Source organism: Ranitomeya imitator, chromosome 2 (genome assembly GCF_032444005.1).
Source record: "Ranitomeya imitator isolate aRanImi1 chromosome 2, aRanImi1.pri, whole genome shotgun sequence".
Lineage (NCBI taxonomy): Eukaryota > Metazoa > Chordata > Amphibia > Anura > Dendrobatidae > Ranitomeya > Ranitomeya imitator.
The window spans coordinates 831,457,250-831,481,871 of record NC_091283.1 but is presented as its reverse complement, the minus strand read 5'-3'; the positions used below and the strand labels follow the sequence as shown (position 1 = coordinate 831,481,871).

Sequence of the window (24,622 nt, the reverse complement as noted above, 5' to 3'; positions counted from 1 at the left end):
TTCTGGGTATCCGAGTTCCGCCAACGTCAGGCGGTCCTTGGTAGTGCTTTTTAGCACGGGTACCTCCTGCTTAGTAACCGGGTTCCAGTAACGTCAGCTGGTCCTCGGTAGTTCCATAGGCTCTTGAACCTTCGGGTAGCCATCCGAGTTCCAGTTCCATCAGCTGGTTCTTGGCATTTTCTCAGCCTTCTTGTACCTTCTGCTACATTTCCAAGTTGAAGACCCTAACGTCGACAACCCGGAAGACCACCCCGATGACGACGACCCGGAAGACCACCCCGATGACGACGACGACGACGACGGCGGAGACGACGACGGCGGAGACGACGACGGCTGAGACGACGACGGCGGAGATGACGACACTGGAGACGACGACCCTGGAGACGACAACATGGAAGACCGAGAAGCAGAAGAACAAGAGGCTGCAGAACAAAGAGCAGAAGAACATTAAGCATAAGACTTAATATCAGAGCAAAAGATATTATCTAAATTATATGCAGAAGAAGACTAAGCAGTGTATGGGGGTGAGTCCGTTCCTCCTCGTGGTGCCCCTGGATAAAGCCTGATGCTGCAGGCCAAACTGAACGCGGACAAATGTAACTTTTGTGACTGGCAGAACGGAAGGTGTAATCTTCCAACTTTTATAGATAACAACTACGGGAATGCCTGTCACAAATGAGAATATGATGAAGAAGTAGAATAGGAAGAATAATAACAGTGGAATAAAAAGAATATGTAGAATAGGAAGAATAATAATAGTTGAAGAAAATGAATATGAAGAATGTAATAAAAAAAAAAAAATAGGTAGAAGATGAAGAAGAAGATGAATAAGGTGAAGAAGTTGATGTCAAAGATGCTGATGATGATGAAGATGAAAGTGTGGGAAAAGAAAAAAAAAAAAAGAAAAAAAAGAAGGGGAAGGGCGTGGAATAGTGAAACATCAATATCTGACAAAATAAAAAAAATTTACATAGTCAATATCTTTTTCAATCCGAACGTCTTTAAAAAAAAAAAAAAAACATGCTATTCTATTTGATTGGACTAATCCTCATTGCCTTTAATGTCTCCGCCACCTCCCCCATACATCCTACATTATTCTTAGTTGTTTTCCTTCATGTAGAATGAACCTACAAGGAAAGAAAGGGTTTATTTTAATTCCGATATTTTGGTCCCATTGACTTGCATTGGGATCGGGTATCGGTATCGGCGATATCTGATATTTTTTGAATATCGGCCGATCCAAACCGATACCGATACTTTCCGATATCGGAAGGTATCGCTCAACACTAGAAGGGAGCAAAAAAAAAATGAAAATACAAAACCAAAAATACCTCTGGTCGTTAAGGGGTTAAAAAAAATATACATATCCAGAAACTCCATATCAAACGTACCATCCGGCAATTTAAACAGAAATACCCATCCAGGTCAAATTGGTCTTGGTTGGATGTGTTAACCAAATTTTCGCTTCCACGACTTAACATTATATCCCGTATATATTCACATCTCTCCGCCCCTCCCTCACCAAACAAACCCTCATTCATACACTCATGGGAGCTGGAGCTGGGGATCTCTTTCTCAGAGCATCAAATCTTTAGGATATTATCTAACGCTAGAGGCTTCTCTAGGTGTATACTTTTACAGGAGAATGCATACAAAATCCTGACTAGATGGCACTTAACCCCAGCAAAACTCCTCCAGAGAGGACTCGCTGATAATGAGACCTGCTGGAGATGCCTAAATTCGTTGGGTCACCACACACACATCTTCTGGGACTGCCCCAAAATAAGAATCTTCTGGGAGGGAATTGGCTCTATCCTTAAAAAATTAGAATTAATCAAATCAAGCCTTCGGGCGACGGAGGCTCACCTCTCCTGCCCGTCCGTTAATTACTTGCCAAGGAAACATGGCCTACTCCCTCTTTTGGTGGGCGCCGCTAAGCACCTAATTACGCTGCATTGGAGGGATACTTCTCCCCCCACTGTGTCGGAATGGTACACTAAGGGCAGTCGCACACGTCCAGATAATTCCGGTACCGGAAAAAATCGGTACCCTAATTATCCGTGTCCGTGTGCCCTACGTTTCTGTGGTACATCAGTGTGGCACACGTGTGCCGCCCGTGTGCCCACTGGGTACCACACGCACAGTGCTGGGTACCACACGTACCAGCATCTGGTGCTGAAGCCCCATTCATATGTTCCCTGCAGCAGCGTTTGCTGCAGAGAAGATATGAATATTAGTGTTTAAAATGCAGATCCAGGTCCCCCCCCTCCCACCCCCTGTGCGCCCCCTCCCCCCCCTTGCTGTGATTAAAATACTCACCTAGCTTCCGGATCCCTCACTGTAGCGTCTTCTCCTGGCCGCATCGTCACGTGGGGCCGCCGATTACAGTACTGAATATGCAGCTCCGCCCCTTTGGGAGGCGGAGCCGCATATTCATGATTGTAATCGGCGGCCCCACGTGACCGCATACAGGAGACGGTGTGGCCAGGAGAAGACGCTACAGCGAGGGATCCGGAAGCTAGGTGAGTATTTTAATCACAGCGGGGCGGGGCGCACAGGGGGTGGGAGGGGGATGGGACCTGGATCTGCATTTTAAACACTAATATTCATATGTTCTCTGCAGCAAATGCTATTGCAAGGAACATATGAATTGCGGCTTCAGCACTAGTGGGGGGGACAGCGCTTAATGTAGCGCTGTCTCCTGCATGGCACACGGACTGCACACGGACAATGTCCGTGTGCGGTACGTGTTTTACACGGACCCATTGACTTTAATGGGTCCGTGTAATACGTGCGCTCCCACGAACACTGACATGTCTCCGTGTTTGGCACACGGAGACACGGTCTGCAAAAAATCAATGACATCTGCACAGATGCATTGATTTTAATGTGTGCACCTGTGTCAGTTGCTCCGGTACGTGAGGAAACTGTCACCTCACGTACCGGAGACACTGACGTGTGAGACTGGCCTAAGGTAGACCAAATATCACGACTTGAAGAGCTATCGAGTTGGGAGGTCTCTGGTCATGAATCCTATCTGTCTACGTGGGCTCCCTGGAAAAAACTTAGAGAGGCCGGAACTCTTAATAGTTCTTAACTGCCTTTGACATCTTGCTTTACTAAGAAAGTTACCCACGCGACTTAATTATACCTAACTCAAACTGTATGTAACCAACCAATGATTATACTTTGTTTGTGTATTTACACGTTGTTTCCCCTTTTTCCTGCCCCCTTCCCTTTACCCCTCCTCCCCCCTTTTCCCCTGACCAGTTTCTACACTCCCCTACCCAACTTTCCCCAACCATGTACCTTTTATCCTCTCTTAATCATTTGGCTCATTGTCTTCTTGCGCCTGATAATGACACTCTTGTATGAACAATGGACAAAAGAAAGTTTGCTTTATTGTCGTAATGTTTACTGTTTTACTTATAAATAAAGAATTTTAAAAAAAACAATAAAAAAAAAAAAAAATATATATATATATATATATATATATATATATATATATATATATATATATATATGATATGCTGTCTTTTTTTCCTTATATTCAAAGATATCCGCAACAATCTCAACATGCACACACCGCTACTTCCTGTTACATATCCAGTTGTGTTCGATAATTCCATCCTGACTCTTTACACCATCATGATTCAGAAAAGCATATTCATCTGTTCCAGATTTATCTGACAATCTGGTGATATTAAATCTGGAAAACAAAATATTCTGTTTAGAAAATCATCACATCAGCTGCTTTTATGAAGTCACGCAGAATTTACCGCTTATTAATGAAATAAAAATTAAAACAAGAGTACACAGGAAAATAAGAATCTTTGTTATATATTTTATCAGAGAAATCTACTTCTTTTACCTCCTGGATTGATCTCTTTTTCAATTCAAGGGTCTAAGGGGTAACGTTTCTCCTTATGGAGAGTGACATACCATCTCTGGCTTGTCAAGGTAAGGAGGCTCATTCGCCGTGCAATGCTCCTCTGGGAAATATAATATGCAAATTGCCTCTTCTGAGAAAAAGAGGACTTAACTCTATAGCGCCACCTGTTGGTAGTAGCGATCCTACAAGTCACAATCAACCCTTTAACGAGTCGTGCAATATGACTTAGGCAATTTGCATATTTCAATTCAAGGGTAAAATGTGTATTCAGTGAAGACAGATTGTTACATTACAGGATAGGAGATCCTAAAATTTTACAGAGCCCCATATATCTGGCTAACATGACTTTACTTATGCCCCTGCATACTGCATTTACTTTCCCCATGGTGACTTACAAGCTTCCATCGTATGATGTTCCATTAGTCCACATCCAGCCTGTTCCAGCGTACATACGTTTTATACCAATCCATTGATTTTCTGAACACCTAAACCGTAACAGAAAATCCTGCCAATAAGAAAACCAGGTTACAGTTATTCTATATAATCCTGTGTAGATATATTATTATTATTATACATTTATTATGTACTTGATGGTGGTCCGATTCTAATGCATCGGGTATTCTAGAATATGTGGACTGACAGAACTCGTTCAGTAAACATGAGTGAACTACGTGGCACTGTGACTGACAGAACTTGTTCAGTAAACATGAGTGAACTGTGTGGCACTGTGACTGACAGAACTTATTCAGTAAACATGAGTGAACTGTGTGGCACTGTGACTGACAGAACTTGTTCAGTAAACGTGAGTGAACTGCGTGGCACTGTGACTGACAGAACTTGTTCAGTAAACGTGAGTGAACTGTGTGGCACTGTGACTGACAGAACTTGTTCAGTAAACGTGACTGAACAAAATGGCACTGTGACTGACAGAACTTGTTCAGTAAACATGAGTGAACTGCGTGGCACTGTGACTGACAGAACTTGTTCAGTAAACGTGAGTGAACTGCGTGGCACTGTGACTGAGAGGAACTTGTTCAGTAAACATGAGTGAACTGTGTGGCACTGTGACTGACAGAACTTGTTCAGTAAACGTGAGTGAACTGCGTGGCACTGTGACTGACAGAACTTGTTCAGTAAACGTGACTGAACAACATGGCACTGTGACTGACAGAACTTGTTCAGTAAACATGAGTGAACTACGTGGCACTGTGACTGACAGAACTTGTTCAGTAAACGTGAGTGAACTACGTGGCACTGTGACTGACAGAACTTGTTCAGTAAACATGAGTGAACTGTGTGGCACTATGACTGACAGAACTTGTTCAGTAAACGTGATTGAACTACGTGGCACTGTGACTGACAGAACTTGTTCAGTAAACATGAGTGAACTACGTGGCACTGTGACTGACAGAACTTGTTCAGTAAACATGAGTGAACTACGTGGCACTGTGACTGACAGAACTTGTTCAGTAAACGTGAGTGAACTGCGTGGCACTGTGACTGACAGAACTTGTTCAGTAAACGTGAGTGAACTGCGTGGCACTGTGACTGAGAGGAACTTGTTCAGTAAACATGAGTGAACTGTGTGGCACTGTGACTGACAGAACTTGTTCAGTAAACGTGAGTGAACTGCGTGGCACTGTGACTCACAGAACTTGTTCAGTAAACGTGACTGAACAACATGGCACTGTGACTGACAGAACTTGTTCAGTAAACATGAGTGAACTGCGTGGCACTGTGACTGACAGAACTTGTTCAGTAAACGTGAGTGAACTACGTGGCACTGTGACTGACAGAACTTGTTCAGTAAACATGAGTGAACTGTGTGGCACTATGACTGACAGAACTTGTTCAGTAAACGTGATTGAACTACGTGGCACTGTGACTGACAGAACTTGTCCAGTAAACGTGATTGAACTACGTGGCACTGTGACTGACAGAACTTGTCCAGTAAATGTGAGTGAACTATGTGACACTGTGACTGACAGAACTTGTTCAGTAAACGTGAGTGAACTACGTGGCACTGTGACTGACAGAACTTGTCCAGTAAACGTGAGTGAATTATGTGACACTGTGACTGACACACTGCGCCTGTCGCTGATTGGTTGCGGGCGGCTGGTGTGACCAATCAGCGATGTGGGATTTCCATTACAGACAAACAGACAGAATTAGACGATTATATAGTAGATATTCCCATATGGATATTACAGTCTCTTCTTTACATTATCAGTTTCTCACCAGTTCCTCTTTACTTTCTATAATCGCCAGTGATGATTTATGTGTTTTACAGAATTTCTCGCTGTTTCTCCAGGTGTCTTTTTCTGTAGAGAAGTAATAACACTTTCCCCGGTACCGGATCCAATCATCATCACATGGAGCAGATTTCTGGTTCTTGATTTCTGTTCTATTATCTGTACAATGAACACATCATGATTTGTATCAATTCACCAATTTTTAGGCAGGGACACTGCTGCAGGAAGCTGGCAGCCGGAGTGGGTGGATGTGGGCCCCAGGCTGGGAGGAGACGTGCAGCCTCACACCGCCGAACATCCTCTGCTCCCAGACCGTGGCCCACAGCATTGCCCAACCCCTGCCAGCTTCCTACCCCCAGGTAAGCTACATTCGAATTATAAGATGCACCCTCATTTTCCCCCAAAATTTGGGGGAATAAAGTGCATTTTATAATCCAAAAAATACTGTATGTTCGGAATATATCAGAATATCAGACACCTTTGGCAGTCAAAAAATATGCCAGTATTCTGTTAAAGGGAACCTGTCACCCCGTTTTTAAAGATGAGATAAAAATGGCATTAACTAGGGCCAGAGCTGTGCTTTACATTAGTGTCTTCTTTGTGCCTTTATTCCGCAGCTATCCTGCCGAAATACCTTTTGAAAGTCGCCGTTTGGTGCTGTCACTCAGTCAGGTCAGGTCGGCGTGGTGACAGCGCTGTTTCTCCCCCAGATCTCCGTTGGTGGCGTAGTGGTGTGCGCATGTCCAAGAGGCGAATCCACTGCGCAGCTTGAAGGAAAATAGCGCGATCTGCGCTATTCAGGCGTTTATCGGTGGGCGCGGCCATCTTTGTGAGGCCGCGCGTGCGCAGATGGTTCTTCTCGGCTTCCCGGGGCTTCAGGAAAATGGCCGCCGAGATCGCCATCTGCGCACGCGCGGCATCCCGCGGTCATTTTCCTGAAGCCCTGGGAAGCCGAGAAGAACCATCTGCGCACGCGCGGCCTCACAAAGATGGCCGCGCCCACCGATAAACGCCTGAATAGCGCAGATCGCGCTATTTTCCTTCAAGCTGCGCAGTGGATTCGCCTCTTGGACATGCGCACACCACTACGCCACCAACGGAGATCTGGGGGAGAAACAGCGCTGTCACCACGCCGACCTGACCTGACTGAGTGACAGCACCAAACGGCGACTTTCAAAAGGTATTTCGGCAGGATAGCTGCGGAATAAAGGCACAAAGAAGACACTAATGTAAAGCACAGCTCTGGCCCTAGTTAATGCCATTTTTATCTCATCTTTAAAAACGGGGTGACAGGTTTCCTTTAAAAATGGGTCTGCAGCTTAAGGCTGCCGTCACACTATCAGTATTTGGTCAGTGTTTTACATCAGTATTTGTAGCCAAAACCAGGAGTGGAACAATTAGAGGAAAACTATAATAGAAACATCTGCTCCACTTCTGTATTTATCACCCACTCCTGGTTTTGGCTACAAATACTGATGTAAAATACTGACCAAATACTGATAGTGTGACGGCAGCCTGATAGTTGTTGTTGCTATGTATTTATTTATTTTTAACAGTTGTCGACAATGTTGCATTCCATTCACACATATTGTTCATTGCACAACTTTTCTGATATAATTACTAGTGATGGGTGAGTGTACTCAGAACTGCAGTTGGAAGCTGCTGGAATCCCTGTAAGGCCGGCGTCACACACAGCGTAAAACAATACGGTCCGTATATTACGGCCGCAATACGCTGACAAGTCCCGAAAAAAGTGGTCCGTAGCTCCTCAGTAGGCAGGGTGTGTCAGCGTTTTTTGCGCATGGCATCCTCCGTATGTAATCCGTATGGCATCCGTACTGCGTGGTTTTCTCGCAGGCTAGCAAAACCAACATACCGCTATAGAAGTGATCCATGTGTCCCAAAAAGAAAAGAAAATATATATATACTGTCTATATATATATATATATATATATATATATATATATATATATGTCAGTAGACACATATATGTATATATATTAATATTTGTTCCAGCGCTATACAGCTTGAAAGCCGGTAATTCAATTACCGGCTTTTTCTTTCTCCTTCATAAAACCCGACATGATTTGAGACATGGTTTACATACAGTAAACCATGTCTTCTCTCCATTTTTTTTTTGCAGATTCCACACTACTAATGTCAGTAGTGTGTATCTGCAAAATTTGGCCGTTCTAGCTCTTAAAATAAAGGGTTAAATGGCGGAAAAAATTGGCGTGGGCTCCCGCGCAATTTTCTCCGCCAGAGTAGTAAAGCCAGTGACTGAGGGCAGATATTAATAGCCTGGAGAGGGTCCACGGTTATTGGCCCCCCCTGGCTAAAAATATCTGCCCCCAGCCACCCCAGAACAGGCGCATCTGGAAGATGCGCCTATTCTGGCACTTGGCCACTCTCTTCCCATTCCCGTGTAGCGGTGGGATATGGGGTAATGAAGGGTTAATGCCACCTTGCTATTGTAAGGTGACATTAAGCCTAATTAATAATGGAGAGGCGTCAATTATGACACCTATCCATTATTAATCCAATTGTAGTGAAGGGTTAAATAAAACACAAACACATTATTTAAAATTATTTTAATGAAATAAAAACAATGGTTGTTGTAGTATTTTATTCAACGCCCAATCCAGTCACTGAAGACCCTCGTTCTGTGAGTAAAAAAACATAATAAACCAACAATATACTTACCCTCCGCAGATCTGTAACGTCCAACGATGTAAATCCTTCTGAAGGGGTTAAAACATTTTGCAGCAAGGAGCTGTGCTAACGCAGGCTGCTCCTCGCTGCAAAACCCCAGGGAATGAGGCTAAAAATAGATCAATGATCTATATTTAGCTTCATTTGCGGTGAGGCGCCCTCTGCTGGCTGTTTATAGATCGTGGGAACTTACCTAGAAAGCTCCCCGGCTTTCTAGGAAAGTTCCCACGATCTATGAACATCCAGCAGAGGGCGCCTCACCGCAAATGAAGCTAAATATAGATCATTGATCTATTTTTAGCCTCATTCCCTGGGGTTTTGCAGCGAGGAGCAGCCTGCATTAGCACAGCTCCTTGCTGCAAAATGTTTTAACCCCTTCAGAAGGATTTACATCGTTGGACGTTACAGATCTGCGGAGGGTAAGTATATTGTTGGTTTATTATGTTTTTTTACTCACAGAACGAGGGTCTTCAGTAACTGGATTGGGCGTTGAATAAAATACTACAACAACCATTGTTTTTATTTCATTAAAATAATTTTAAATAATGTGTTTGTGTTTTATTTAACCCTTCACTACAATTGGATTAATAATGGATAGGTGTCATAATTGACGCCTCTCCATTATTAATTAGGCTTAATGTCACCTTACAATAGCAAGGTGGCATTAACCCTTCATTACCCCATATCCCACCGCTACACGGGAATGGGAAGAGAGTGGCCAAGTGCCAGAATAGGCGCATCTTCCAGATGCGCCTGTTCTGGGGTGGCTGGGGGCAGATATTTTTAGCCAGGGGGGGCCAATAACCGTGGACCCTCTCCAGGCTATTAATATCTGCCCTCAGTCACTGGCTTTACTACTCTGGCGGAGAAAATTGCGCGGGAGCCCACGCCAATTTTTCCCGCCATTTAACCCTTTATTTTAAGAGCTAGAACGGACAAATTTTGCAGATACACACTACTGACATTAGTAGTGTGGAATCTGCAAAAAAAATGGAGAGAAGACATGGTTTACTGTATGTAAACCAGGTCTCAAATCATGTCGGGTTTTATGAAGGAGAAAGAAAAAGCCGGTAATTGAATTACCGGCTTTCAAGCTATCTAGCGCTGGAATAAATATTAATATATATACATATATGTGTCTACTGACATATATATATATATACCTATTCTATGTGTACACATTTATTCTACCTATTGGACTGTAAGCTGTCAGTGTGATTTTACTGTACACCGCACTGAATTACCGGCTTTTCTCTCTAACAGCGCTGCGTATTTCTCGCAAGTCACACTGCTTGTCCGTGTGTAATCCGTATTTTTCACGCTTCCATAGACTTTCATTGGCGTATTTCTTGCGCAGTACGGTGACAAACGCAGCATGCTGCGATTTTGTACGGCCGTAGAAAGCCGTATAATACTGATCAGTAAAATACGGCAAATAGGAGCAGGGGCATAGAGAATAATTGTGCCGTATTTTTTGCGAGTTTTACGGACGTAGATTCTGCGCTCTTACGTCCGTAAAACTCGCATGTGTGACGGCGGCCTAATAAGTTCATTTGAATCTGAGCTGCTCGCACTGAAGCCAGGAATTCCCCCAGCTGGGAGCGCAGAGACTCTTCTGTCAGCCGGACTGTTTGTGAGCTCTCTCTCATCTACCTGAACCCCCTCCAGAGACCCTGCCACGGAAGCACAGAGGATGTCAGGAGAGGCCCTGCCACAGCAGCACAGAGGATGTCAGGAGAAGCCCTGTCACAGCAGAAATGATGATGTAAGGAGAACCCCTGCCACAGCAGCACAGAGGATGTCAGGAGAGGCCCAGCCACAGCAGCACAGAGGATGTCAGGAGAAGCTCTGCCACAGCAGAACTGAGGATTTCAGGAGAGAACCTGTCAGAGAAGCACAGAGGATTTCAGGAGACGCCCAGCCACAGCAGCACAGAGGATATCAGGAAAAACCCTGCCACAGCAGAACTGAGGATGTCAGGAGATGCCCTGTCACAGAAGCACAGAGAATGTCAGGAGAGAGTCCCAGCCACAGCAGCACAGAGGATGTCAGGAGAGGCCCTGCCACATCAGCACAGAGGATGTCAGGAGAGGCCCAGCCACAGCAGAACAGAGAATGTCAGGAGAGGCCCTGCCACAGCAGCACAGAGGATGTCAGGAGAAGCCCTGCCACAGCAGCACAGAGGATGTTAGGAGAGTCTCAGCCACAGCAGCACAGAGGATGTCAGGAGAGGCCCTGCCACGGCAGCACAGAGGATGTCAGGAGAGGCCCTGCCACAGCAGAGGATGTCCGGACAGTCAGTCACAGCAGCACAGAGGATGTCAGGAGACGCTCTGTCACAGCAGCACAGAGGATGTTAGGAGAGTCCCAGCCACAGCAGCACAGAGGATGTCAGGAGAGGCCCTGCCACAGCAGCACAGAGGATGTCAGGAGAGGCCCTGCCACAGCAGCACAGAGGATGTCAGGAGAGGCTCAGTCACAGCAGCACAGAGGATGTCAGGAGAGGCCCAGCCACAGCAGAACATAGAATGTCAGGAGAGGCCCTGCCACAGCAGAACTGAGGATGTCAGGAGAGGCCCAGCCACAGCAGCACAGAGGATGTCAGGAGAAGCCCTGCCACAGCAGCACAGAGGATTTTAGGAGAGTCTCAGCCACAGCAGCACAGAGGATGTCAGGAGACGCTCTGCCACAGCAGCACAGAGGATGTTAGGAGAGTCCCAGCCACAGCAGCACAGAGGATGTCAGGAGAGGCCCTGCCACAGCAGCACAGAGGATGTCAGGAGAGGCCCAGCCACAGCAGCACAGAGGATGTCAGGAGAGTCTCAGCCACAGCAGCACAGAGGATGTCAGGAGAGGCACTGCCACAGCAGAGGATGTCCGGACAGTCAGTCACAGCAGCACAGAGGATGTCTCCAGAGTTCATCTGTGCTGCTCTCCTCTGGGCTGTGGTGGCATGTTCTTCTGTCATCATATCTCTCTCTCTCATTATGCTCTGTACTTGCAGTTCGACGTGATCAATTCGAGTACCGATCACACGAGCAGTTTACTGTTCGCTCATCACTAATATTTACCTTTACAAATATATACAGACTAGATGCTGCTAAATCAATATCATATAAAAAGCCTCTTTACAAGCTAATGTAAAAACCTTGAAGGATTATATCAATGCCATTATAAACTATTGACACTTACCGGAAGTGTTGGCAACTATGAGGGCAATTGCCAATCCGATTATCACCATCACCAGTATCAAACCAGCAACGATTTCTGCATGAAACAATATGTGAAGATTGACCAATATTTATGGGAGAGAGAAGACAATTACACCGATGTAAGAAAACCAATATAACTGCGGAGCAAGTATTTAGCTGCAGGGATTATTTTGTTTGCTTTCTGGTCAAATGTCACTTTTTCAGCCCTATTTTCTTATATTGCCAACAAAATTTGACCTTCCTACCTTGGGACTTTAGGTGCTAATGAAAGTACTTCTGGAATTACAGAATAACAAATGATTCTGCTTTGTCCTCCAAACTACAGGAGGTTTCCTATCTGGAGGAAGCAGAAACCGAGGAAGAGTTGCTGAAATCAAACAAATTGTGTAAGATTGCCCTACTGATACATTTTAAATATAATATAATTTCAATTCATTTTTCCAAGGAGCCACACTAATGTTCCCCACAGCAGACACGATGTAGGGATATGATTTCATCTGCTGTCTCAGCTTCACATGCTGAATGGTGGAAGGATGAGCCGATGGCTCCATGCTCCATCATTATACTTGCCGCCAGGGATGTAACTACAACAGGTGCAGGGGTTGCAATCGCACCCGGGCCCTGGAGACTAGGGGGCCCTAAAAGTCCCTTAGGCCTATAGAAAAAGACTATTGCTATTAACCCCTTCATGACCCAGCCTATTTTGACCTTAAAGACCTTGCCGTTTTTTGCAATTCTGACCAGTGTCCCTTTATGAGGTAATAACTCAGGAACGCTTCAACGGATCCTAGCGGTTCCGAGATTGTTTTTTCGTGACATATTGGGCTTCATGTTAGTGGTAAATTTAGGTTAATAAATTCTGCATTTATTTCTGATAAAAACGGAAATTTGGCGAAAATTTTGAAAATTTCGCAATTTTCACATTTTGAATTTTTATTCTGTTAAACCAGAGAGGTATGTGACACAAAATAGTTAATAAATAACATTTCCCACATGTTTACTTTACATCAGCACAATTTTGGAACCAAATTTTTTTTTGCTAGGAAGTTATAAGGGTTAAAATTTGACCAGCAATTTCTTATTTTTACAACGAAATTTACAAAACCATTTTTTTTAGGGACCACCTCACATTTGAAGTCAGTTTGAGGGGTCTATATGGCTGAAAATACCCAAAAGTGACACCATTCTAAAAAATGCACCCCTCAAGGTGCACAAAACCACATTCAAGAATTTTATTAACCCTTCAGGTACTTCACAGCAGCAGAAGCAACATGGAAGGAAAAAATGAACATTTAACTTTTTAGTCACAAAAATTATCTTTTAGCAACAATTTTTTTATTTTCCCAATGGTAAAAGGAGAAACTGAACCACGAAAGTTGTTTTCCAATTTGTCCTGAGTACGCTGATACCTCATATGTGGGGGTAAACCACTGTTTTGGCGCACGGCAGGGCTTGGAAGGAGCGCCATTTGACTTTTTGAATGAAAAATTGGCTCCACTCTTTAGCGGACACCATGTCACGTTTGGAGAGCCCCCGTGTGCCTAAAAATTGGAGCTCCACCACAAGTGACCCCATTTTGGAAACTAGATGCCCCAAGGAACTTATCTAGATGCATAGTGAGCACTTTGAACCCCCAGGCGCTTCACAAATTGATCCGTAAAAATGAAAAAGTACTTTTTTTTCACAAAAAATTTCTTTTCGCCTCAATTTTTTCATTTTCACATGGGCAATAGGATAAAATGGATCCTAAAATTTGTTGGGCAATTTCTCCCGAGTACGCCGATACCTCATATGTGGGGGTAAACCACTGTTTGGGCACACGGCAGGGCTCGGAAGTGAAGGCGCGCCCTTTGACTTTTTGAATGGAAAATTAACTCCAATTGTTAGCGGACACCATGTCGCGTTTGGAGAGCCCCTGTGTGCCTAAACATTGGAGCTCCCCCACAAGTGACCCCATTTTGGAAACTAGACCCCCCAAGGAACTTATCTAGATGCATATTGAGCACTTTAAACCCCCAGGTGCTTCACAGAAGTTTATAACGCAGAGCCATGAAAATAAAAAATAATTTTTCTTTCCTCAAAAATGATTTTTTTAGCCTGGAATTTCCTATTTTGCCAATGGTAATAGGAGAAATTGGACCCCAAATGTTGTTGTCCAGTTTGTCCTGAGTACGCTAATACCCCATATGTGGGGGTAAACCACTGTTTGGGCGCATGGCAGGGCTCGGAAGGGAAGGCACGCCATTTGGCTTTTTTAATGGAAAATTAGCTCCAATCATTAGCGGACACCATGTCATGTTTGGAGAGCCCCTGTGTGCCTAAACATTGGAGATCCCCCACAAATGACCCCATTTTGGAAACTAGACCCCAAAGGAACTAATCTAGATGTGTGGTGAGGACTTTGAACCCCTAAGTGCTTCACAGAAGTTTATAACGCAGAGCCATGAAAATTTAAAAAAATATATATTTTCTCAAAAGTGATCTTTTAGCCTGCAATTTTTTATTTTCCCAAGGGTGACAGGAGAAATTTGACCCCAAAAGTTGTTGTCCAGTTTCTCCTGAGTACGCTGATACCCCATATGTGGGGGTAAACCACTGTTTGGGCACATGTCGGGGCTCGGAAGTGAAGTAGTGACGTTTTGAAATGCAGACTTTGATGGAATGCTCTGCGGGCGTCACGTTGCGTTTCCAGAGCCCCTGATGTGGCTAAACAGTAGAAACCCCCCACAAGTGACCCCATTTTGGAAACTAGACCCCGAAAAGAACTTATCTAGATGTGTGGTGAGCACTTTGAACCCCCAAGTGCTTCACAGAAGTTTATAATGCAGAGCCGTGAAAATAATAAATACGTTTTCTTTCCTCAAAAATAATTATTTAGCCCAGAATTTTTTATTTTCCCAAGGGTTACAGGAGAAATTGGACCCCAAAAGTTGTTGTCCAGTTTCTCCTGAGTACGCTGGTACCCCATATGTGGGGGTAAACCACTGTTTGGGCGCACGTCGGGGCTCGGAAGGGAAGTAGTGACTTTTGAAATGCAGACTTTGATGGAATGGTCTGCGGGCGTCACGTTGCGTTTGCAGAGCCCCTGGTGTGCCTAAACAGTAGAAACCCCCCAAAAGTGACCCCATTTTAGAAACTAGACCCCCCAAGGAACTTATCTAGATATGTGGTGAGCACTTTGAACCCCCAAGTGCTTCACAGACGTTTACAACGCAGAGCCGTGAAAATAAAAAATAATTTTTCTTTCCTCAAAAATGATGTTTTAGCAAGCATTTTTTTTATTTTCACAAGGGTAACAGAAGAAATTGGACCCCAGTAATTGTTTCGCAGTTTGTCCTGAGTATGCTGGTACCCCATATGTGGGGGTAAACCACTGTTTGGGTGCACGTCGGGGCTCGGAAGTGAGGGAGCACCATTTGACTTTTTGAATACAAGATTGGCTGGAATCAATGGTGGCGCCATGTTGCGTTTGGAGACCCCTGATGTGCCTAAACAGTGGAAACCCCTCAATTCTACCTCCAACACTAACCCCAACACACACCTAACCCTAATCCCAACTGTAGCCATAACCCTAATCACAACCCTAACCACAACCCTAATTCCAACCCTAACTCTAAGGCTATGTGCCCACGTTGCGGATTCGTGTGAGATTTTTCAGCATCATTTTTTAAAAATCCGCGGGTAAAAGGCACTGCAGCAGTTTCCCATGAGTTTACAGTTCAATGTGAACCTATGGGAAACAAAAATCGCTGTACACATGCTGCAGAAAAACTGCACGGAAACGCAGTGGTTTACATTCCGCAGCATGTCACTTCTTTCTGCGGATTCCGCAGCGGTTTTACAACTGCTCCAATAGAAAATCGCAGTTGTAAAACTGCAGTGAAATGCGCAGAAAAACCGCGGTAAATCTGCAATAAATCCGCAGCGGTTTAGCACTGCGGATTTATGAAATCCGCAGCGGAAAAATCCGCAGAGGACCAGAATACGTGTGCACATACCGAAACCCTAACCCTAACCCCAACCCTATTCTAACCTTAGTGGAAAAAAAAATTCTTTATTTTTTTATTGTCCCTACCTATGGGGGTGACAAAGGGGGGGGGGGGTCATTTACAATTTTTCTTATTTTGATCACTGTGATCAAAATGTACTTTGGAACAAATCTGCCGGCCGGCAGAGTCGGCGGGCGCACTGCACATGCGCCCCCCATTTTGGAAGATGGAGGCGCCCATGGAGAAGACGGACGGACCCCGGGAGGATCGGTAAGTATGATGGGGTGGGGGAGAGCACGGGGTGGATCGGAGCACGGGGGGGTGGATCGGAGCACGGGGGTGGATATTGCAGCATCGGCCATGGCTGGATTGTAATATTTCACCAGTTGTAATAGGTGAAATATTACAAATCGCTCTGATTGGCAGTTTCACTTTCAACAGCCAATCAGAGCAATCGTAGCCTCGGGGGGTGGTGGGGGGGGTGAAGCCACCCCCCCTGGGCTAAACTACCACTCCCCCTGTCCCTGCAGATCGGGTGAAATGGGTGATTAACCCTTTCACCCGATCTGCAGGGACGCGATCTTTCCATGACGCCACATAGGCGTCATGGGTCGGATTGGCACCGACTTTCATGACGCCTACGTGGCGTCAAAGGTCGGGAAGGGGTTAAAGATTTAAAATATTTGGGGACCCCGTTGGAGCGTTTGCATCGGGGCCCATGAGTTTCAAGTTAGGCCACTGCTCTGTAATGCTTTAAAGGATCCCACTGATTCTGAGAATGTTTTTTCATGACACATTGTACTTCATGTTAGTGGTAAAATTCCTTCGATATGACTTGCGTTTATTTATCAAAAAAAATGAAATTTGGCAAAAAAAATTGAAAATTTTGCAATTTTCCAACTTTGAATTTTCAGTCCCTTAAATCACAGAGTCTTGTCACACAAAATACTTAATAAGTAACATTTCCCACATTTCTACTTTACATCAGCACAATTTTGGAAACATTATTTTTTTTGTTAGGACGTTATAAGGGTTAAAAGTTGACCAGCGATTTCTCATTTTTCCAACAAAATTTACAAAACCATTTTTTTAGGGACCACCTCACATTCAGGGGCGGATTATCAGAGGGTCAATATGGGCGGTAGCCCAGGGCCCAGTGGTCTGGGGGGGCCCTGGGCTACCGCACTGTTGACCCTCTGATCATCTGTGATTCGAATGCCGCTGCCGGCGGCCGCCGCCGGCATTTATGTGCCCGCCCCCGGCCCCCTGCCGTAGCCGGTGGGCAGAGAGAGGGGGCCCGCATCGGGCCCCTTCTCATCTGCTCACCGGGCCCCTTCCGGCGCTGCGGCGGTTTCCTATTGATGTGCGGGCACGCGCCCGCACGTCAATAGTTAACACCAGCCGCCAGCCAATTGGAGGCTGGCGGCTGATGTCGGCCGCAGGCGCACACGTCGCCGGCGTCTGACGTCATTGTCAGTCGCCGGCGAGTGTGCTCTGTTGGAGGGAGCTCACCGCTGGGGCGAGGACAGGTGAGCAGACTTTGTTTTTTTTTTTTTTTTTTTTTTACAACGGTGGACTGGACACACTGAGGGCAATGCTGGAGGACACTGGGGCAGATGGCTGGAGGACACTGGGGCAGATGGCTGGAGGACACTGGGGCAGATGGCTGGAGGACACGGGGCAGATGGCTGGAGGACACTGGGGCAGATGGCTGGAGGACACTGGGGCAGATGGCTGGAGGACACTGGGGCAGATGGCTGGAGGACACTGGGGCAGATGGCTGGAGGACACTGGGGCAGATGGCTGGAGGACACTGGGGCAGATGGCTGGAGGACACGGGGCAGATGGCTGGAGGACACTGGGGCAGATGGCTGGAGGACACTGGGGCAGATGGCTGGAGGGCACTGGGGCAGATGGCTGGAGGACACTGGGGCAGATGGCTGGAGGACACTGGGGCAGATGGCTGGAGGACACTGGGGCAATGCTGGAGGACACTGGGGCAGATGGCTGGAGGACAGTCACTGGGGCAATGCTGGAGGACAGTCACTGGGGCAATGCTGGAGGACACTGGGGCAGATGGCTGGAGGACACTGGGGCAATGCTGGAGGACATTGGGGCAGATTGCTGGAGCTGGAGGACACAGGGGCAATGCTGGAGACACTGGGGGAAATGCTGGACATACTGGGGGAAATGCTGGACATACTGGGGCAGATTTCTGGACACACTGGTGGTAATATTCTGGACACACTGTCTGGGGGCAATGCTGGACGCACTGGGGCAGATTGCTGGACACACTGTCTGGGGGCAATATGCTGGACACACTGGGGGTAATATGCTGGACACACTGGGGCAGATTGCTGGACACACTGGGGCAGATTGCTGGACACACTGTCTGGGGGCAATGCTGGACACACTGGGGGCAATATGCTGGAGACACTGGGGCAGATTGCTGGACACTGGGGCAATATGCTGGACATACTGGGGCAGATTGCTGGACACAATGGGGGCAGGACTGGAGGCATGGGCAGAATGTAGACACGGGGCATGATTGGAGACACGGGGCAGAATGAAAGACATGGGGCAGGATTGGATCATGGGGCAGGATGGATACGATGCAGACATATGGGGCAGGATGTGGAGATCATATGGGGTAGAATGGATACTCATGAGGGCAGGATGCGAGAACATATGGCTGGAGCCAGGAATGAGACACACGGGGCCAGGATGTGGAATATTATTACCATAGGGGCTAATTTAGGGATATTATTACTGCAGTGATGTATTTATTTTATTTTTTGAGTATACTGTTTTAAATGGGGGTCGGTCCTGTTACTGTGCAGAGTGACACTATATCACCTTTTTTTCTTCATGTGGTGTAATGTAGAAGTTGTGAAAAATTAAGTAATGTGTTCTGCAAGCGGAGCTCGAGATAACTGTGTTATTTCCTGCAGAAACGAGTCCTGGCTGGAAGAAATGATGGCGGTCTGTGCTGGCTGAAAGATGAAGGACTTCACCTAGAGACGTCACTGGTGAGTCAGTGTTACCTATACACTGACACTATACACTGTATACTATATAGAGGTCCTGTGTATAATGTCACCAGTGATCTCTGTATTACCTCTACACAGACACTGCATACTAAGTACAGATCTCCTGTGAATACTGGCACTTATGGTGATAGTATTGTGTTGTTGTTTTTTACTGATCAGTATTGTAGTATTCAGTCACTATGTGGTGGTAATATGTGGTCTGGAAATGGTGTTGTGGTATTTGTCCCTTGTATGTGATATTATTCGATCACTGTGGTTGTAATTTGTGGTCTGGTCATGGTGCGGTGGTATTTGATCCTTGTATGTGATATTATTCGATCACTGTGGTTGTAATTTGTGGTCTGGTCACGGTGCGGTGGTATTTGTTCCTTGTATGTGATATTATTGGTCAAAATTAGAGTTGAGCGACCTTGACCTTTTTAGAGTCGAGCCGGGTTTCGCGAAACCTGACTATCTCAAAAGTCGGGTCGAGTGAAATCGGCCGATTATGACGTAAAGTCGGGATCGACCGAAACACGAAACCCAATGCAAGTCAATGGGGCAGCATAGTCGGCAGTGAGTGGGGGCCAGGAAAACACCTAGAGTGCCCATTTTAATGTCAAAACCATCCATTCTTCTTAATGAAGCTTGTCAAGCGTAATTAACCTTATAATAATTGGAAGGCATTTGAAATTGGGGGTCATTTGGCTAAAGTTGTGGTGGGTAGGGCTGGTTCAAGTAATTAGTGGGCCCAGGAAATCTGGACCACGTCACGGCAGTGGAGCAGGGAGAGGTAAGTATTTCAACTTTGCAAGTGCTGTGAACCTGAGCAAGCAGGGGGGGCCCACTCGTTGGCATTGGCACTGGCACAGGGCCCCTCAAAGTACAGCGGTGTGTTTGCACGGCGGGGGCGCCTCCCACCGGCAGCAACACTTTTGCGTACTATGAGAGGCCCTGTGCCAGTGACGTCGCCAACTAGTATTCCTCCCCCCACCTGATGAAGGAACCTGCACTTTCATCTGCACCTTCCTCTTTGTCCCCGTGTAAGGTGGTATGGTATGCGGGAAGAGGAACCTGACTTTCAGCAGGGTCACAATCTTGCTGTGTAGCGTGCACGGGGAATTTTGCGTTATGGCTCAATGTACCAGCAGACTCATCTATCACTGGCTGGGCAATGGGTAGGATGAGGAGGAAACACAGATATAGGCCCAAAGAATAAAGTTGGCTAAATGCAGTTCAAAATTGGTAACACAGGACTAACCAGGGGGCATTGCAGTGGAGGACAACTGGAATGAGAGGCTGACACAGAGAGTAGGCCCAAATCAGTAAGTAGTCGAAATGCAGTTAAAAATTGGCAACCGTAGTAAACAGGCGGCACAGCTTTGTTCAGTGGAGGAGAACAGCAAGGAGTGGCAGACACCGATAGTAGGCCCCAACCCAACTAGTAGGCCAAATGCAGTCTAACATTAACAACTACTAAACGAGAGCCGGAAGATCGAAGCTCAGGAAAGGCAACCTGGAGAACACCTTGGAGTGGAACACACCATCTCTCTACACCCCATAGCCAATTTGTAGGCCTAATGCAGCGTAGTTTCCAACAACTACTAAACGAGAGCCGGAAGATCGAAGCAATGGAGAGGAAACATGGGGAACACCTTGGAGTGGAACACACCATCTCTCTACACCCCATAGCCAATTTGTAGGCCTAATGCAGCGTAGTTTCCAACAACTACTAAACGAGAGCCGGAAGATCAAAGCAATGGAGAGGCAACCTGGGGAACACCTTGGAGTGGAACACACCCTCTCTCTACACCACAGAAGGGCTGATTCTTAGGAAGGAAGGCTGTCGGAAAGAAGCAGGGCGCGTCCGAGGGTGATTATATTATTATTAGGTATATACTCACCCTCGGACGCGCCCTGCTTCTTTATTTGTAATGAATGTTTATTAGCAATGTGTTATTGACTTACTCTATTTTTTTGGTAAATAATGATTTTATTATTTTCATTGTTTTTCATCTTCTTGGCAATAATATAAAGAAGACACGACAGGACAACACTCTGTGGATGCCATATCTGTGTTTTAAATTGAAAAAAACTTTCAGTTAACTACTTGCAGGAGAAAGTTTTTGTAGCTGTTGGCCATTTTTAGTACTGTACCAGATTTTTGTTGTATGTGTTTGTTTTTAATGTTAAAATGTCTGCAATTGATATTTCTCCAGTATTTTCTTTTTTATAATCAAAATACTTATTTTTATATTTTCTGATGTTGGTTCCAGGGGAACACGGGCAGCAGTAGGCAGGTCAGTGGAGGCCTAGTGGAAGGAGGGACCGCAGACAGGCTTCGAAGGCCTAACATAATAAAATTGGGCTGGCTGTAGGCAATTTAGAATTGGTTCCAGGGGTACACGGGCAGCAGTGGCCAGGTCAGTGTAGTAGTAGTTGAAAGATTGGGCCGCAGACAGGCTTCGAAGGCCTAACATAACAAAATTGGGCTGGCTGTAGGCAATTTTAAATTGGTTCCAGGGGTACACGGGCAGCAGTGGTCTGGTCAGTGGAAAGTCTAGTGGAAGGAGGGACCGCAGACAGGCTTCGAAGCCCTAACATAATAAATTGGGCTGGCTATAGGCAATTTAGAATTGGTTCCAGGGGAACACGGGCAGCAGTAGGCAGGTCAGTGGAGGCATAGTGGAAGGAGGGACCGCAGACAGGCTTCGAAGCCCTAACATAATAAATTGGGCTGGCTATAGGCAATTTAGAATTGGTTCCAGGGGAACACGGGCAGCAGTAGGCAGGTCAGTGGAGGCCTAGTGGAAGGAGGGACCGCAGACAGGCTTCGAAGGCCTAACATAATAAATTGGGCTGGCTGTAGGCAATTTAGAATTGGTTCCAGGGGAACACGGGCAGCAGTAGACAGGTCAGTGGAGGCCTAGTGGAAGGAGGGACCGCAGACAGGCTTCGAAGGCCTAACATAACAAAATTGGGCTGGCTGTAGGCAATTTTAAATTGGTTCCAGGGGTACACGGGCAGCAGTGGCCAGGTCAGTGTAGTAGTAGTTGAAAGATTGGACAGCAGACAGGCTTCGAAGGCCTAACATAACAAAATTGGGCTTGCTGTAGGCAATTTTAAATTGGTTCCAGGGGTACACGGGCAGCAGTGGTCTGGTCAGTGGAAGTCTAGTGGAAGGAGGGACCGCAGACAGGCTTCGAAGCCCTAACATAATAAAATTGGGCTGGCTGTAGGCAATTTTAAATTGGTTCCAGGGGTACACGGGCAGCAGTAGACAGGTCAGTGGAGGCCTAGTGGAAGGAGGGACCGCAGACAGGCTTCGAAGGCCTAACATAACAAAATTGGGCTGGCTGTAGGCAATTTTAAATTGGTTCCAGGGGTACACGGGCAGCAGTGGCCAAGTCAGCGTAGTAGTAGTTGAAAGATTGGACTGCAGACAGGCTTCGAAGGCCTAACATAACAAAATTGGGCTTGCTGTAGGCAATTTTAAATTGGTTCCAGGGGTACACGGGCAGCAGTAGACAGGTCAGTGGAGGCCTAGTGGAAGGAGGGACCGCAGACAGGCTTCGAAGGCCTAACATAACAAAATTGGGCTGGCTGTAGGCAATTTTAAATTGGTTCCAGGGGTACACGGGCAGCAGTGGTCTGGTCAGTGGAAAGTCTAGTGGAAGGAGTGACCGCAGACAGGCATCGAAGGCCTAACATAACAAAATTGGGCTTGCTGTAGGCAATTTTAAATTGGTTCCAGGGGTACACGGGCAGCAGTGGTCTGGTCAGTGGAAGTCTAGTGGAAGGAGGGACCGCAGACAGGCTTCGAAGCCCTAACATAATAAAATTGGGCTGGCTGTAGGCAATTTTAAATTGGTTCCAGGGGTACACGGGCAGCAGTGGTCTGGTCAGTGGAAAGTCTAGTGGAAGGAGTGACCGCAGACAGGCATCGAAGGCCTAACATAACAAAATTGGGCTTGCTGTAGGCAATTTTAAATTGGTTCCAGGGGTACACGGGCAGCAGTGGTCTGGTCAGTGGAAGTCTAGTGGAAGGAGGGACCGCAGACAGGCTTCGAAGCCCTAACATAATAAAATTGGGCTGGCTGTAGGCAATTTAGAATTGGTTCCAGGGGTACACGGGCAGCAGTGGCCAGGTCAGTGTAGTAGTAGTTGAAAGATTGGGCCGCAGACAGGCTTCGAAGGCCTAACATAACAAAATTGGGCTGGCTGTAGGCAATTTTAAATTGGTTCCAGGGGTACACGGGCAGCAGTGGTCTGGTCAGTGGAAAGTCTAGTGGAAGGAGGGACCGCAGACAGGCTTCGAAGCCCTAACATAATAAATTGGGCTTGCTGTAGGCAATTTTAAATTGGTTCCAGGGGTACACGGGCAGCAGTGGTCTGGTCAGTGGAAGTCTAGTGGAAGGAGGGACCGCAGACAGGCTTCGAAGCCCTAACATAATAAAATTGGGCTGGCTGTAGGCAATTTTAAATTGGTTCCAGGGGTACACGGGCAGCAGTAGACAGGTCAGTGTAGTAGTAGTGGAAAGAACGGGCCTCAGACAGGCTTCGAAGGCCTAACATAACAAAAATGTCAATACAATGGTATTGACAGTGCCAGGCATTGAAGTATGTCAGCGCATAGACTAAACATTGTTGGAGCTGTGAGAGAAAATTTTGCAAGTGGTTGAGCACTGTATGAGCTGGGGGGGGGGAACGTCTTGTGGCCGGCGGTACAGGCCCAGGGCCCCTCATATTACAACGGTGTGTCTGACGTTGGGTGCGCACCACCACCGCCAGACACTTTATTGTACTATGAGGGACCTAGTGGCAGTGCCGTCGACCAAAAGCGGGCACACCCACCTCTGCAGACAAACAGTACTGTCACGGGTGCTGGCGCCAAGTGGCGATACCACGGCCCCGTGTGGGGACTTTGGCCATTTAGGGAGGTGTTAACATGTCGGATGCTGGACAATCTGGTGCTGGAAATTACGAGATTGGAAAAGTCGTTCAGAATAGTCCACAGGCAAGACCTTTACATAGGAAAGCTAGGTGTCAGCCGGGCAAGGTGGGGCAAAAGATTTCGAAATCCAGTTGTGGTTCATTTTAATGAAGGTTAGATCATCTACATTTTTGGTAGCCAGACGAGTCCTTTTTTCTGTTAGTATTGAACCTGCAGCACTGAATACTCTTTCTGATAGGACACTAGCTGCCGGGCAAGCAAGCTCCTGCAATGCATATTCTGCCAATTCTGGCCAGGTGTCTAATTTTGATGCCCAGTAATCAAATGGGAATGACGGTTGAGGGAGAACGTCGATAAGGGATGAAAAATAGTTAGTAACCATACTGGACAAATGTTGTCTCCTGTCACTTTGAATTGATGCTGCAGTACCTGTCCTGTCTGCGGTCATAGCAAAATCACTCCACAACCTGGTCAGAAAACCCCTCTGGCCAACGCCACTTCTGATTTCTGCCCCTCTAACACCTCTGGTCTGCTGGCCCCTGCAGCTCGTGTTAGAACGATCACGGGCGCTGTGTGCAGGGA

At 46.4% G+C, this 24,622-nt stretch overlaps 1 protein-coding gene across 1 annotated transcript in view; it reads right to left on the bottom strand.

Moving 5' to 3' along the window:
* The window catches only part of LOC138666023 (C-type lectin domain family 2 member B-like), a 76,203-nt gene that overhangs the window by 41,751 nt on the left and 9,830 nt on the right, over nucleotides 1–24,622 (bottom strand). The window contains exons 2-5 of the mRNA XM_069754084.1: nucleotides 12,049–12,123; nucleotides 6,131–6,303; nucleotides 4,288–4,397; nucleotides 3,587–3,709 (exon numbers count right to left, since the gene is read on the bottom strand). Coding sequence (XP_069610185.1) covers nucleotides 3,589–3,709; nucleotides 4,288–4,397; nucleotides 6,131–6,303; nucleotides 12,049–12,123 — 479 coding nt within the window. The 3' untranslated portion in view covers nucleotides 3,587–3,588. The remainder of the gene's footprint in view (nucleotides 1–3,586; nucleotides 3,710–4,287; nucleotides 4,398–6,130; nucleotides 6,304–12,048; nucleotides 12,124–24,622) is intronic.